Raw genomic sequence first — 14,850 nt, 5'->3', positions numbered from 1 at the left:
GGGGGAATCTCTGTGAGTTCAAGGCCAGCCTGGGCTACAAAGCGAGGAGATCCAGGACAGGCTCCAAAGCTCCATGGGGAAAAAACAACAACAGGAGGAGGGGCAGGTTCAGAGCACACCGAAGCCACCGTCCTCAGAGACCATGTCCTCAGAGACCAAGTGAAGGCAGCTAGCTGTTAAATAACTTTAATGGTCGATGTAGGAGTCACAGAGGAGGTGCCTTCCTCCCCGTTCCCTAGTGCCGCCCTGGAGACTGGTTAGTGCGGGGAGGTAGGGCAGGGTTGTTCCAGTTTTCTCCCAGGAAGAGCTTAGGGCATCCCAACCAGCTCCAGAAATGGTCCCCTCAGTACCATGGTAACCACAACTTAAGAGGGGCTTCTGTTACCCCTCCCCAGCCTTCCTTTCTAGTCCAGTGGAGGAAGAAGAGCCTGGCGGGCGCCCCACAGTGCTGGACCTAGAGCCCAGTTGCCCTTGGGTCATCATTTTCTTTCTTGGCCAGATTCTGTTGCTGGTGTCACTCTCACACTGGGGACTGTAGCCATGCGCCGCTGAGCTGACTTTTGCTGTAGAAGCCTCTGGACTGTGGGGATCGCTGCGGGGGGAGGGGTGCAACCGAGCCAGAAGCCCCAAGGGAGTGGTCTGGGGGGGCAGCATCCAGGGAAAAGGTTCGGGGTCGCCCCCAAGGCAGGGGTTGCGTCCAGGTTGGGACTGGGGCCACTGAGGCAGGCGAGCAGGAGCTAGGCAAGGCGGGCTGGTCTGTAAACATGGCTAGCCAGGGTGGGGGCGTCTCCAGCCTTGTGCCCTCCCGCTGGGCCAGGATGTCTGTCACAGCTGCGATGTCGTCTAGCGGCTCAATAGCTGTGGCACCAGGGGGAGGGAAGGGGAGGGGGAGGGGCTAGTCAGAGCTCCAGCCCTGGCCTGCTCAGCCCTGACTGTCACCTGTCACTGTAATAGGAAGAAAGCAAGGCCCGAATCTCAGCTGAGATGGCATTATTCTGCAGGAGCAGCCCCTCACTGGGGCCCCCTGAGGCCACAGGCTCTGATAAGACTGTGTGACATGGGAGTGGCAGTGGGGAGCAGAAGTGGGTAAAGAAACCACGAAAAAGGAGAGAAAGCAGTGCCGGGCAAGTGAGGTCAGAAGAGGAGACAGGAATCCACATGCACAGAGGGAAACAGAAAAGAAGGATTAGGATAGACGTCATGGAGTGAATCTGGCTCTTTGGGGTTTGTTTTGAACTTGGGTAGAGGTAGTTTTCAGAATTGGAGAGAAAAGGGGGAATACAGTAGGGCTGAGTGGGACCTGGACCCCACTGTGCTTTCTCTCTGTCTCTATTACCCGGGTTCCCGTGAGGTCCCCAGCTCCACTTCCCATCAGCCCCTCACTGACTTACCCATCTCGTGGTATAAGGACCCCTGCTTGGCCAGTGCTTGCGGGGGTTTCCGGGGTGCAGGGGTTTCGATTTTCATGACTTCATCACAGCAGTGCTTCCACTGGCCTACAAGGAGAGCGTCAGGTGCTGGCGCTGCCTGCCTCCCGCCACATTTCCGGCATCACTCAGACCTCAGGCCCTCCCAGAGGTTCAGGCCAGCCCTTGCTCTTACTCATGTCAAAGAAGAGCTGCCACAGCGCCTCCATCCAGTTCTGCAGGGCCTCTCTGCTCTCCACCTGGAGGGTGTTGGTCACCGCATCATCTCCATACTGGTTGCTGATGCTGAGAGTGAAAGGCCATTCCGAGGCCTGCTCCAGCTCCCCTGCCCGGACCCTCGTCTCCTGCAGGGGAAAGCAGAGATGCCTTCATCTCTACCTCGGTTGAGAAGCAGCCCATCACCCCTGCCTATAAATATCTTTGGGACCTCTACTGAGGCTTCATTTGCCTCCTGCTAACTCTAGGAGGGGTGAGGGGACAGCAAGAGAGTACTGGGGATAAAGTACCTCTGCCTAGACAGGGAAGGAGCAGCAGGTTGAGACAGGAAAGGGGCAGAGCAAGGCAGGGAAGGTGCAGAGGTGGGCAAGAGTTACCAAGGTCCAGGTTGGGGTTGCCCAGCCAGTACTTCCGAACCCCAGACAGGGTGTCTGGGGTGCAGTGGCAGAGCACTTGGCTAACACACAAGTCTCTCAGTTTGACCCCAGCACCAAGCAAAGCAAAACAAACACATAGGAAAGCAACTCTGGCTCGGGAGCAGAGCAGCCCAATGGCACCTAGGTCGAGATAGAAACAGCAGGTTATCAGCAGCTCCAAACTGGAAGCAGAGGCACTGGAGGGAAACTCCTGGCCTAGCAGTAGAATCCCCTGGGATTTGGAAAGGGTGGGGGAAGCTGAGTGAGCAGGGTAAATTTCTTAGCATCATCCGAGGGGTGGAAAGTATAGGGATGTGGTCTCTCTGCCTCCCAGGCTGTGGAGCTTGGTGCTCTTAGGAAGAGAGTCCACTCTCCCTGTCCCTGAGGCCTGAGCCCAACTCTCCAGGGCCTGTGCCTAAGCACCAGATGGCTTCACTGTCGTGGGACTGGTCACCTTGTTGATGGCGATAGTGAACAGCGGTTCTTGCCCGGTGTCTGCATCCTCAGACCTCCAGTAACAAACGAGGTTTGTGCCTTTCAAGACTCCGTGCACGAGTGTCCCATTCCGTAGCTCCCCAGCTTGCTGCATAAACGATTTGGTGTTTTCTAGGGAGTCTTGCCTCTCCACCAGGTACCTTCTTCCCAGTCCCCTATTGACCCCATGTCCCCAGTACTCACCCTGCAGTCTTCCCATCCCACTTTGTCCCCCCAGCTCCACATTTTTACCATCCTATTCCTAGGTAGTCCAATTGTCTCCTCCATGTCCCCTTGCACTCCCTTAGGACCCCTCACCTGCACCCTGAGAGTGCCACTTGCAGTGGGCTGAGTCATGCAGAGCGGCTGTGCTGCCAGGCGGCAGCACACGCTACCATAAAGGGGCAGCCAGGCAGGGTTCTCCTCTGTGGGGGGAGGAAGTACAGGGTGAGGATGGGAAATGAGAAAGGGCTACCCTACAACCCTCTCCTCGAGGTGCCAGTACCCCCGACACACACTCACACACATACCATGACTGGCGAGGGTGAGGTCGTGTGTACGGAATCCATCTTGTACTGCTGCCAGGGTGAGGGTGGTGTGGGCCAAGAGGTGGAATCGAGGACCTCTGGGGGGAGAAGGGGACCTCAGTGGAGTGCGGTGTGGGGCAGGAGAGTGCTGCAAGGCTACCACAGACAACTAGCTGGCCTCCTGTTTCCTGACCTCCTGCTAGGCACTCAGACCTGCACTTAGACATTATCCCAATGAAATTCTCCTGGCCGCTCGTGAGGGTGGGTGTTCTTCAGTCAGCAGACGAGGCGGCTTCCCCCGAAGCCCAGTAACTTCAGGTGACTGTAGGCCTGCTACAGAGCGTGCCTCCGCTCAGAGCAGAGCTGTACATACATCTATGTTTGGTTTGGTTTGGGCGTATACACGGGAGGCACACATGTGTGCATATATGTGTGGCGGCCAGACATTGACGTTGGGTGTCCTCCTCAACTGCTCTCTACATGATTTATGAAGGCAGGGTCTCTCACTGAACCCACAGCTTACCAATTCCATGAGTCTAGCTAGCCAGCTTGCCCTGGAGGTCACATGTCTCCTCCCAGGTGAGCCCTGGGATTGGGTTCTGGGGGATCAGAACTCCAGTCCCTGTGCTTGCATAGCAAGTGCTGTATCCACTGACCCACTCTCCTCCTCCCTGCTTCTGGTGTTTTGAGGCAGGGTCTAATGTACACCAGGCTGGCCAGAAACTCACTATGCAGCTGAGGATGACTTTGAACTTGCCTCTGCCTCCCAAATGCTGTAATAACAGGTGTGCATCACCCTACCCAAGGCTTCCTGTATGCTAGACAAGAACTTTACCAACTGAGCTACATCCCCTGTCCCATAAGGTGTTTTTGTGGCTGCTTAACAGGTAAGACTCCAAAGCCTAGCTCTCTCTGCCTCCTCACTGTAGACTGACTGAGGCCTAACTCTAGGGTTAGCCAGAATGCCTGCTCATTCAGTGTGACATGGTCACCGGTGGGAAGTTGGAGGCAGCTAAGGGCCTTAGGTGGTGAGTATATGGTCTTACCCTACAGTTGGGGTAGGCAGCAGGATGGGACTGTTCCCAGAGCCCCCAGCACTGTCCAGCGATGCCCTGACACGCTTCCCTGAGGAACGGCCCAGGGAGCTGCTGAGTTTGGTGGCGAGCCTCTTGGGGGCACCAGCCAGGGCCCCCTCCTCTTCCACACAGGCCCCATACAGCTCCAGCCGCAGTTCGAAGTCCGGCCCTGCCTCTGCACTACAGGAGTGCAAGAGAGAGGAGGAGGGTGATGAGTGAGAGGCTCAGGAGGGCATAGGGGGAGGAAGGGCATACGTCAGGACAACTCTACAGGCATGGATGCCCATGGGCCATCCGCCTCTCCTTCTGCCTCTCCACCTCCACCCCAGAGCAGTCCCACAGGAGCTGGAGCCGGAGTGAAGGAAGGAAGGAAGGAAGGAGCCACAGGCAAGGCACTCACAAGAGCACATTGTTCTGAAAAGAGATGTCTGTGAGAGTCCTGTCCACCAGGACCATCTCAGTGTCCTGAATCTGTTCCCCGAGCTGCAGCAGCAGGAACACAGCCCAGCGGTGCAGGTCTGGGAAGAAAGAGAAAAAGAGAAGTGAAAACATGAAAATTGTCGACAAGAGTCTCCACCTCTCCCGAACACGCTCTTGAGTCTGTCCCAGTGTGTGGCACTCACCGCCTTTGTTCTTGAAATACTCTGTGTCCTTCCACATGAGTGGGATCCGGAGGTCTAAAGGACAGAGGGAAGGAAGAGGGGATAGAGGCAGCCAGGAGGTGGTGTGGTGGGGCAAGGGTGCCAGCAGCTAGGGCAGCTGTGTGTTTCTTACCAGAAATGCAGAGCCGGCCACGGCAAGGGGTACGCTCGGGGGGCGGCACGCTGTCGGAAGGTCTGTGGGCAGATCACAGAGTCCTGGCCTGGTCTTCCCACTTTCCTCCCCTTTGTTCTGACTCCCAAGGGCTCTGAGAGGCCCCTGATTCCTAGCCTGGTTGGCATGGCAGGACTAAAGGACCAGAGGAGCGCTATTTTTTTCTTTTTCTTTTTCTTTTTTATTAAGAGATTTTCTATTCATTTTACATACCAACCACAGATTCCCCTCTCCTCCCTCTTCCTACTCCCCAGCCTTCCCCCCCCAACCCACCCCCCATTCCCACCTCCTCCAAGGCAAGGTCTCCCATGGGGAGTCAGCAAAGCCTGGTACATTCAGTTGAGGCAGGTCGAAGCCCCTCCTCCCTGCACCAAGGCTGTGCAAAGTGTCTCAGCATAGGCACTAGGCTCCAAAAAGCCGGCTCATGCACTAGGGACAGGTCCCAATCCCACTGCCTGGGGGGCCCCTAAACAGTTCAAGCTCAACAACTGTCTTGCTTATCCAGAGGGCCTAGTCCAGTACCATGGGGGTTCAGAGGAGCGCTACTGACAGAACTCAGGGGTTTGCTAGTCTTAGGAGCATTTGAGCAATGTTAACACACAGGTACAGCACATGAGCCCTGGCTCCTCCCCATTCCTAACATTGTTCCTGACCTTCCAGACCCCTGTCAGGCACAAGTGGGGCCTTGAGGGAACAGGCGCCATAAGAGATTCCCTTTCAAGCTCCCCCCAACACACACACACACACACACACACACACACACACATACACACACACACACACACACACACACACACACACACAACCATGGGCTTGAAGAGATTGGCAGGTTTTCCTTGCAAGTGACCTAGACGTCACTTATTCCCAATATCTCACTTGTTTGTTTAAGAGTGAAGGCCTCACTCTGTAGCTCAAACTGGCCTCAAACTCAGTGCTTCTTCTTACCTCGGCCTCCCATGTGCTGGGATTACAGGCATAAACCACTATACCCAGCTTTCATCTCGTCTCTGATATGAGTACACAATATAGCACAATTAGCTGCTAGGGAATTAAATGTACTTCGTATTCCCACTGTGAGGGCTGTGTGGTCCATCTGCCCATGGCTACCTGAGAGAGAGCTGACTCCTGCCTGCTTGGCCTCTTGCTAAATGAAGCAGCGATGGAACATGGACTTTCTGTGAGCCCCTGGCAACCTCTCCTTCAGCTTCTCCATGCCTGTGAGGGCTGGGACCCTCTCCCCAGGCAGCCTCGATGAGGCAGGAAGTTCCCCAAATGACTCATTTGCCAAAAATGGCCAATCCTCACAGCGATCAATTTGCCAAGTGTTTTCTCTCTAGCATTTTCACTTGACTCCAGCTGTCTCACGGTTGATCTGTCAGATTGTGTACCGCAGCGTTGGCACAGTGTGGAGGCCACATACTGACGCTGAACTCCTTTGGAATGCACAACTGATTTCTACAAATGGGGAGCCTTCCTTTAAGTGATTTTTAATTATGTGCTTTCCCAACTCCTGCCTCTGATGGTGAACCCCAGGTACAACAAGCTACTGTCAATTTGTGGTAAATTGGTCATTCAGCAAATTGGCCATTTGGTGAACTAGCTTTGAGAAAATTAGTTTTCCAGAAACCAACCAGCGAGACGTAGCAGATCATGGGCAGGCCTCAACAAATGAGCACGTTTGCATTACTTGTGGTTTGGACTGCCAGCTTCCATCAGACACACTGGCTTTCCCGAGTCCAGCCCCAGCCACTCCGGGCGACCTACCACCACGGTACAACACTAAGATGTCTTTCATGACCAGGACAGGTGTTTGTGAGGCAGTCCCCTTCAGGAAGGTGATCCGAGCTCTGAACACTCCACCAGCCTCTTGCTGTACCAACGATACACTCCAGACAGGCACTTACCGTAGTACGGATAAAGCCCCCCTCCCTCAGCCCCATCACCTCCCTTGCTCACCGCTGGCCTGTCTTCCCCAGCACCTGGGCCTCCTTGCGCCTCTGCAGTTCGCCCATGTAGCTGAGAATTCGGCTGTTGCACACCAGCAGGCTCTTGGTGGCCTCCAGGGCCTGCTCTCGCTGGGAGCAGGCTGCCAGTAGCTTGCAGGCCCCTTCCCTCATCCGGATCTCGTGATCTAGTTTCCTCTGCAGCTCTGTGTCCTGACCAGAGTCGTGGGAAGGGGAAAAGGAAATGGCAGTCAGGGATCAGGCTGAGGCATCCCCCACCCCAGCCCCGGGCCCAAGTTGCCTACGTTGGGGGGATGGGCAGGGCAGAGGACAATGTCAAGAGCAAGCCTGTCCTCTCACTCTCAGCTGCCCAAGATGACCCAGAAAAGCTTTGCAAAACACCAGGGACACTCACGCTTTTGATCGGGAGGAGTCTAAAACCTTTCTGCCTTGGATGACAATTTGGAGAAATCTACAAAAACTGCAAATTCATATATCCTTTGACCTAACTATCCCATACTCAAGTGTTTAGCCTACAGATACAAGCCATATGTACAAAAAGATTCTGTTTTATTTATGTGTATGCATATTACACATGAGTGCAGTGCCCGCAGAGGCCAGAGGGAGGCATCAGATCCCCTGGAGCTGGAGTTATAAATCATCTCGCATGGGTGCCAGGAAGTGAACTTAGAGTCTCTGGAAGAAAAATGATTGTTCTTTACCACTGAGCCATCTCTCCAGCCCCAGGCAGTGTTTTAAACACCCAAACTTTAAAAAAAAAAAAAAAAAAAGCCTTTCAATAAGACACCGGTTAAATGAGTTATATCTGTACTGATAAACAGGGCAAAAGACTGAGGTAGACACGTGTATAGCTATAACTCTCCAGAAAATATAGCACAAGAATAGAAAGCAAAACAACACTGTGCATCAAGCCAGGCATGGGGGTACACATCGGTAATCCAGCACTTGGGAGGTAGAGGCAGGAGGATCAGTAGTGTGAGGCCATCCTCAGCTATGTGGTGAATTAGTGGCAAGCCCGGGATACTTGAGACTCAAAAACAAACAAAATATACACACACTACCATTTGTGATGTAATATATATCATATATTTGTACATGCATATATATATATGTGTGTGTAGATATATATGTGTGTGTATAAATATATATTTACACATTTGTGTAGCTGTGGTCCCAGAGGTCAGGAATAGAAAACAGAATGTGGAATCAGTCAGATGCATACTGCCTGCAGAGCTCATCCACACTGCCCAGAATCCTATACATATCCCAAATAGCACACCCACCGCCTCTGGCTCCCTGAGCTTGGGAGAGGAGGTCAGAGGCAAGGGATGAAGAAGAGAAAGTAGCTGGTCCAGGTATGAGGGGCTGGGGGGCCAGGCATGCATGAGGCACTGGACAGGCATGCAAGGGCAGAGGAGAGGCCCTGAGAGAGGATACAGGGTAGTCACTTAGAAAGAAGTCATCCTGGAGATTAAACAGCAGTTGGCATTGGGCTGGGAGTTGAGCATGCATAAGGCTCTGGGTTTGACTCCCCAGCACTGCATAAACCTGACATGGTGATGAGTACTCAGGGGGTGGAGGCAGGAGAATTAGGATGTTCAATGTTCAAGGTCACCCTCAGCAACATAGTGAATATGTTGGGCTATATGAAATCCTGTCTCAAAACAATAAAATAAAGTATAAAAAGCACTAGGCATGCCGGGCGGTGGTGGCGCACGCCTTTAATCCCAGCACTCGGGAGGCAGAGCCAGGCGGATTTCTGTGAGTTCGAGGCCAGCCTGGGCTACCAAGTGAGTTCCAGGAGAGGCACAAAGCTACACAGAGAAACCCTGTCTCGAAAAACCAAAAAAAAAAAAAAAAAAAAAAAAGCACTAGGCAGCCAGGCGTAGTGATGCATGCCTGTAATCCCAGCACTCAAGAGACAGAGGCAGGAGAATTACCATAAGTTCCAAGCCAGCCTGGGCTACATATCTAGCTTGTTTACAGTTCCTTTCTCCAAGGTCTACTTTCTGGATCACTGTACTAGGTCAGATTTTCACCCCAGCACCACCCACATGATTCTCTTCCAAAACAGGCCAACTCAGGCCCCAAACTCCTCCAGGAAGCCCCCATCCCAAACACATGGCGGCTGTTAGCTGTGCTGTGGCATGCACCCCCTCCATATACAGAAACACACACACACACACACACACACACACACACACATATATTAAAGGTGAACAGTCTGGGCATGGTGACACATATCTTTAATCCCAGCACTCAGAGGCAGAGACAGGCGAATCTCTCTGAGTCTGAGGCCAGCCTGGTCTACATAGCCAGTTCCAGACCAGGCAGGGCAATATAGTGAGAACCCCCCCATGTAAAAAAACAAACAAACAAACAACAAAAACCAACTAACCACACAAACAAAAACAAAGTAGACCTCTGGTCTACATACACTCATAGGCAAGCATACACACACGCACACACATACATACACCACAGACACACAACACAGGGTGATAATAGTCATGGCATCTTAGTGTTGAAAGGCCAGTGAGATTCACACTCAGTGCCTGGTGCAGAGTATTCAGCACAATGGCAGGGACACAGGCTTTCACAAGGAGGCTGCTTTGGCAGTAGGCTTGTTCAGCAGAGAGCACCGGAGCGTCCCTGGGCTGGCCAAGGCTGCATCTCTAAGCCCCAGCTGGGAGGTGAACACGCACAGATGAATGGCTACTCCCTAAGTGCCTTGTCATGGCATAAAAACACAGGAAACAGCCCCTCCTGGTTTCTGCTGAGGTGACAGCGGGAGGCTTCAGAGCCGAGGTGAACAACATTGGTTCAGGAAGCCAGGCAAGCGGAGGCTTGCAGTTGGAAGAGAAGAAAGATTGTGACTACACAGACCTGTCCTCTCACACATCGCCTCTCCTCCACTCGCTATGTCCTGCTCCTGTGTCTGGTGCCCAGCCTTCCTGACACCTTGAATTCCTTCTCACCAAAACCTTATCCAGACTGCGTGCCAACTCTTCCTTCCCTGTCCTGGGGGGCTGATGTACTAGGCTGTTAATCACAAACCGCTCCAGTACCGTGTACCACCACTCCAGTACCACCTCAAAGCCCTCTCCTTCAGGCAGTCTTCCCAAACTACTCTCTCTCTCAGCCACGCTTTGTATGCATCAGGGTTCTGCCTGGGCTAAACTGACTGCTTGCCCACCCCTCCCTGACTCTGCACCTAATCCCGCAAATGAATGAGATCAAGGATTCCTCCTCAAGCTCGCTCCTGGTTAGCTAGCCCCCTCCGTGGCCAAGCACTCACCGATCCTTCCCTAGCCCCGTCCATTGCGTTTGCAAATGGCGCGGGGTCTCAGGAGACCCCCGGTGGCCGGCGTGACCCGAGGACTGTGTGGGAATTGAAGGATCCCGGGAGTCGGCACTGCCTCACTGCCTGGGGCCGCTGCGCCCGGAGGTGCCCATGACATCAGCTCCCAGTTGCCGCGAGAGGCACCAAGGGCGCCGGGCGCGGGCGGTCCCTGCGGGCTCCGAGATGCCTGAATCTCCACCACCGGGACCCTGTCACGGAGGGGCGCGACTGCAGGGAGCACCTGGGCCGCCTTGGACGCCTCTCCCTAGCGGGCTTCTCTCTCCAAGGTGACCCTTACCAGGAGCAGGGCGTGGGTATGAAGTGAGGTCTCTGGATCCAGCATGGACCAGCAGAACTGGACTTGGGAGGAACTAGATGCCTATCCCATGTGCACATCACTTCCAAATCTACTATAGCTCAGCCTACCGTCAAGAAAGCCCTGGAGAAAGAGTTCCCACCTTTCCAGGTGGAGATTGGGGTCCTTGTGCTTTGCACCTCTCTCCATACCAATTCGTACAGGAAGAGACCCTGGCTTCCTCTCCACCGCCACCCTCCCTCTCCCGAAATGGACGTCCAGTTCCTTCAGTATGGGAAAGATCCCAATATTGAGTGTGCTCCAACCTGGGTGACTTGGGTCAGATCCCTAGGGATGACAGAGAATGAGTCACGGTCGCCCATGATGACACACTCCTCTCCCACACTCTGTCCCTGACTTCCTGCTCTGCTTCCCATCACCTTCTGTTCCCTTCAGAATTCCCACTAGGGCTAAGAATAAGTCCTAGTGGAGGGACTTGACAGGCTCGACAATTTTGTCTCTGGAGCTTCAGTCTGTAGACTTGGGAGTAGGTGGCTTCCTTCGGAGTACTGTGTGAGGATTTGATGAGAAACATCGAACCTCCACCTGGGCCTGGCATGTGTTCAAACTTAGCTCCGGGGATGTTGGTAGAGCTTGCCTAGCATGCATGCCAGCCTGAGTTCCATCCTGAGCACCCCGTTCACCAGAAGTAATGCTTGCCTGTAATCCTAGCACTTGGGAGGTAGAGACAGGAGGATCAGAAGTCCAATGTCTTCCTCAGACAGTTCCTTCCACAGCCTGGGCTACATGAGAGGTTATCACTGGGCTACATGAGAGGTTATCACAATAGAAAAAAAAAAAAAAAAGCTTTCACTCTCACTCCTCCCACACTTGCAGCTTAGGATGCCTCCTCCAAAACGTCTTTTTGGATTTACACTCCAGAGCTAACTTTCCTGCAATTTCCTGAAATATCAGTGAGTCTGTCTTTCTGAGGATGTGATGAACCGCGGAAGGGGTTGTGCAGAATTCTCAGCCTGTGGCTGAAGGAAAGTTGATCAAAGTAAAAAACAAAGTCATTCTTCTGTTCCACATGTCGAGCAGGCCTCCCTCCCATGGAGAGAAACGACAGTGTGTGTGTGCGGGGGAGGGGTGCACAGGATGCAGAATTTAAACATTTACATACCCTAACCAACTCTGTTGATAGAAGCAGTCAGCATGTATCTGGCAGTTGAATGTGGCTGGAGAAACCAAGAAACTAACTGGTTTCTTCCCCCACCCTTTTAATTAACCAAAAATAATAATAACACAAATTATACAACGAGGAGTGCAGGCAATGAAGACTGGATGGATAGAAAGGAGCTTTGGGGTATTTTGCTTACATTTTCCTTTGTTTGTGTTTTCACTTGGGATAGTCTCCTTCTATAACCCAGGCGGTCCTTGAACTCACAACACTCCTTCCTCAGCCTCCTGAGCGCTGGGATTATAGGCATGTGCCTCCACACCATGCCTCACCCAGTAAATAGGTTTTCTCTTGCGCATCAACACAGGGGAATTAGGCAATGTCAGAAACCCAACGGGTCCACTTGGCATCTTTCTACAAAACAGAAGGAGGGGACCCTCTCCAGACAAGCACTGAGGTGTCTCCTCCTGGTGCAGAAGCTGGACATGGGTGGTTTCCTTCTTCTAGCAGGCTCCAGGTGAAAAGTACACTCAAAATGCACGCCAAGGGTGCACTAGGAAGGCTCCTGAGGCTGCAACTGGGTGAGGCCATCACTCACTAGCAACGTGCATTGATCCAGAGACGAGGGCAGCGCTGGGCAGGCAGCATGTGCGCAGTAGGTTACCCTTCCTGATCACACTCTGCATCCCGGCCTCTGACCGCCCTCAGCTGCAGCCCCTGTCCGGTCAAGTCCAGGCATTCACTGTCCATCTCAGCAAAGGGCCACAGCCCCGGGAGGCTTAGCCACACACCTGGACCTGTCTATTCTAGAGTTCTTCCTGCTTCACTCGCCCTGTCCAATCAATCCATCAGCCGGCTCCATCAGATCTACCACCATCATCTGGAATCCTTCCTCCTGTCCACGAACTCTGTAAGCTACGCTCCAGATTCATGCCCCTATGGTAATATTTGACCACCCACTGGGGAAACTTGCAAACTCTCCTGCCAACTTTTCTTGCCCAGCTCTCGTTACCACTGAGCTGATCCCCAAGCAATCACCCTCTAAAAACTTAAGGCAGGAGGTCATGTGGTGACATACACCTTTAGTTTCCACACTCAGGAGACAGAGGCAGGTGGATAGCTGTGAGTTAAAGGCTACCCTGGCCTATATAGCCAGTTCAGGCCAACCAGGGATACATGGGGACTCTATCTCAAAAACAAACAAGCCCATAAACAACAACAGCAAGCTTGAGATAAGTGTTGGTGATGTCCTTCGGTTGGCTGGGTGTTTGTCTGGCATGCAGGATGCCCAGCACCAGCCTGGTGATGCACACTTGTAATTCTAGCACTCAGGAGTTAGAGGCAGGAAGATCAGAAACTCAGGGCCATGCTTGGCTACATGTAGAGTCTGAGGCCAGCCTAGGATGAAAAAACCTTTCTACGCTGCAGAATCCCACTCAGAGCACAATTTAAGTGACACATTACAGCCTTTCCACCCCAGCATGGTCCACCTCTGCCCACCAGCTCCACCCCAATGACAAATTCCAGTCCCACTGGCCTTTTCCCCACACACAAATATATCACCCTCAACCCCATCAAAGGCTCTTCACCCTGGCTGTGCCATCTTTCTGGAAAGCCTTCCTGCCAACCTCAGATCGTCAGGCCCTCCCAGACTATCTAATGTTGCCGTCTGCCTGGCTGTTATTGCATCCTACTTTTATAATATTTTCACTATGCGACATCACTTATACATAGTTATTATCTGTTCCCTCACAAGAAAGGGCCTTTCCTGTCTTCTCCAGAGATATTTCCATGGCCTCGCGAAAGGAGCTTGGCATATAGAAAGAGTTCAATTTGTGTGTTTAAGAATACATGGGGCAGGTATGGTGGCTTGCTTATTGATTCTTAAGCACATGCCTGCAATTCCAGCACTTGGGAGGTGGTAGGGAGGTCAAGGTCATCCTCAACTACATAGTAAATTCAGGGAGCCTGTCTTAAGAAAAACCAGCAGGACAGTGAAATGGATCAAAGGTGATTGCCATCCATCCCGAGGACCTGGGTTCAGTCCCCAGAGTCCACATGGTGGAAGGAAAGACCAAATCCCCAAAATTGTCCTCTGTTCTCTGCTCTTCACAGACACACAGACACACACAGACACACACAGACACACACAGACACACACACACACACACACACACGCACACGCACGCACACGCACACGCACACGCACACATGCATGCACGCATGCACCTTTCCTCTTGACCCACCATCTCCTTTCACTTCTCTTCAGGCTACATCTTTCTATAAACCTCTTTCATACTGAAGTCTCTTCATTCCCTCTCTAAAAGGAACCGTTGTCCCCAGAACAAACCTTCACACCTACTCACACAGCTTCCAGAAATAGGTGCAAAGACCCTGCTGTCAACATGTGGTTTTGAGGTTAGTGTTGTTGTTTAGCCCAGGCTGGCCTGGAACTCGCTCTGGCTTCTACCTCCCAAGTGCTAGGATTACAGGTATGTGCCGCTGCACCGCGGTACCCAGTGTATGCAGTGCTGGGGTGCTGGTAATCAAACCCAGGACTTTGTCCATACCAAATAGGCACTCTGCCAACGGAGCCACATCCCTAGCCCTTCAACATAATGTTCGTTCTGGTCAGCAGCAGAAACGGGCCTGGGTCCACGAACGGCACTCAACACAGAGCATACAGAACCACCTGCCGCTCTCCTATGGGCGTGTACCCCCCCACCGCCCCCCCCAACCCCCCCACACACACGCACACACACACCGGGCCCCATTAAGACTGAGACAGCAAAGGAAGAAATGTATGGCCCAGGGGGCAGGGCATTACCTCCAGGCTGAGTGCCATCTGCCGAATGTAGAGCATATTGAGGTCCTCCAGGATGTGCAATCTGTCCTGCATCTCTGTGTCCCCTAGAGCCCCTTCCCTGCTGCCCAGAGAGAGGCCAGGTAGTCGGCACACTGTCCCAAAGCTCCTCCTCCCACTGCTCCCTGGGCTTGAGAGAGGTGGCCAGCTCTAGGACAGAATGAAGAGGCTGTCCCTGTCCCTCTGCAGTCCTGTTAGACCCCTCTGGCTTCTGTGACAAAAAATTTCCTCTCCTAGTGCTGTCCCAAGGCCTTGG

General features: G+C 53.0%; 1 protein-coding gene across 4 annotated transcripts in view; it reads right to left on the bottom strand.

The window, feature by feature from the left end:
• Positions 1-185: 185 nt before the first annotated feature.
• Rtkn (rhotekin) overlaps positions 186-14,850 on the bottom strand; it is a 16,850-nt gene continuing 2,185 nt past the window's right edge. The window contains exons 1-12 of one of the 4 annotated variants that reach the window (XM_059256746.1): positions 14,559-14,850; positions 6,906-7,105; positions 4,911-4,972; positions 4,760-4,813; positions 4,537-4,654; positions 4,107-4,316; positions 3,064-3,158; positions 2,852-2,958; positions 2,514-2,642; positions 1,603-1,771; positions 1,392-1,496; positions 186-858 (exon numbers count right to left, since the gene is read on the bottom strand). The exon at positions 14,559-14,850 is cut by the window's right edge and continues 616 nt beyond it. In XM_059256746.1, the coding sequence (XP_059112729.1) occupies positions 521-858; positions 1,392-1,496; positions 1,603-1,771; positions 2,514-2,642; positions 2,852-2,958; positions 3,064-3,158; positions 4,107-4,316; positions 4,537-4,654; positions 4,760-4,813; positions 4,911-4,972; positions 6,906-7,105; positions 14,559-14,630 (1,659 nt within the window). In that variant the 5' untranslated portion in view covers positions 14,631-14,850 and the 3' untranslated portion in view covers positions 186-520. The other 3 variants (XM_059256748.1, XM_059256745.1, XM_059256747.1) reach the window with 3 other exon arrangements.

Source organism: Peromyscus eremicus, chromosome 3 (genome assembly GCF_949786415.1).
Source record: "Peromyscus eremicus chromosome 3, PerEre_H2_v1, whole genome shotgun sequence".
Taxonomy (NCBI): domain Eukaryota; kingdom Metazoa; phylum Chordata; class Mammalia; order Rodentia; family Cricetidae; genus Peromyscus; species Peromyscus eremicus.
The sequence above is the reverse complement of the archived record's forward strand: the minus strand, read 5'-3'. Positions and strand labels throughout refer to the sequence as shown.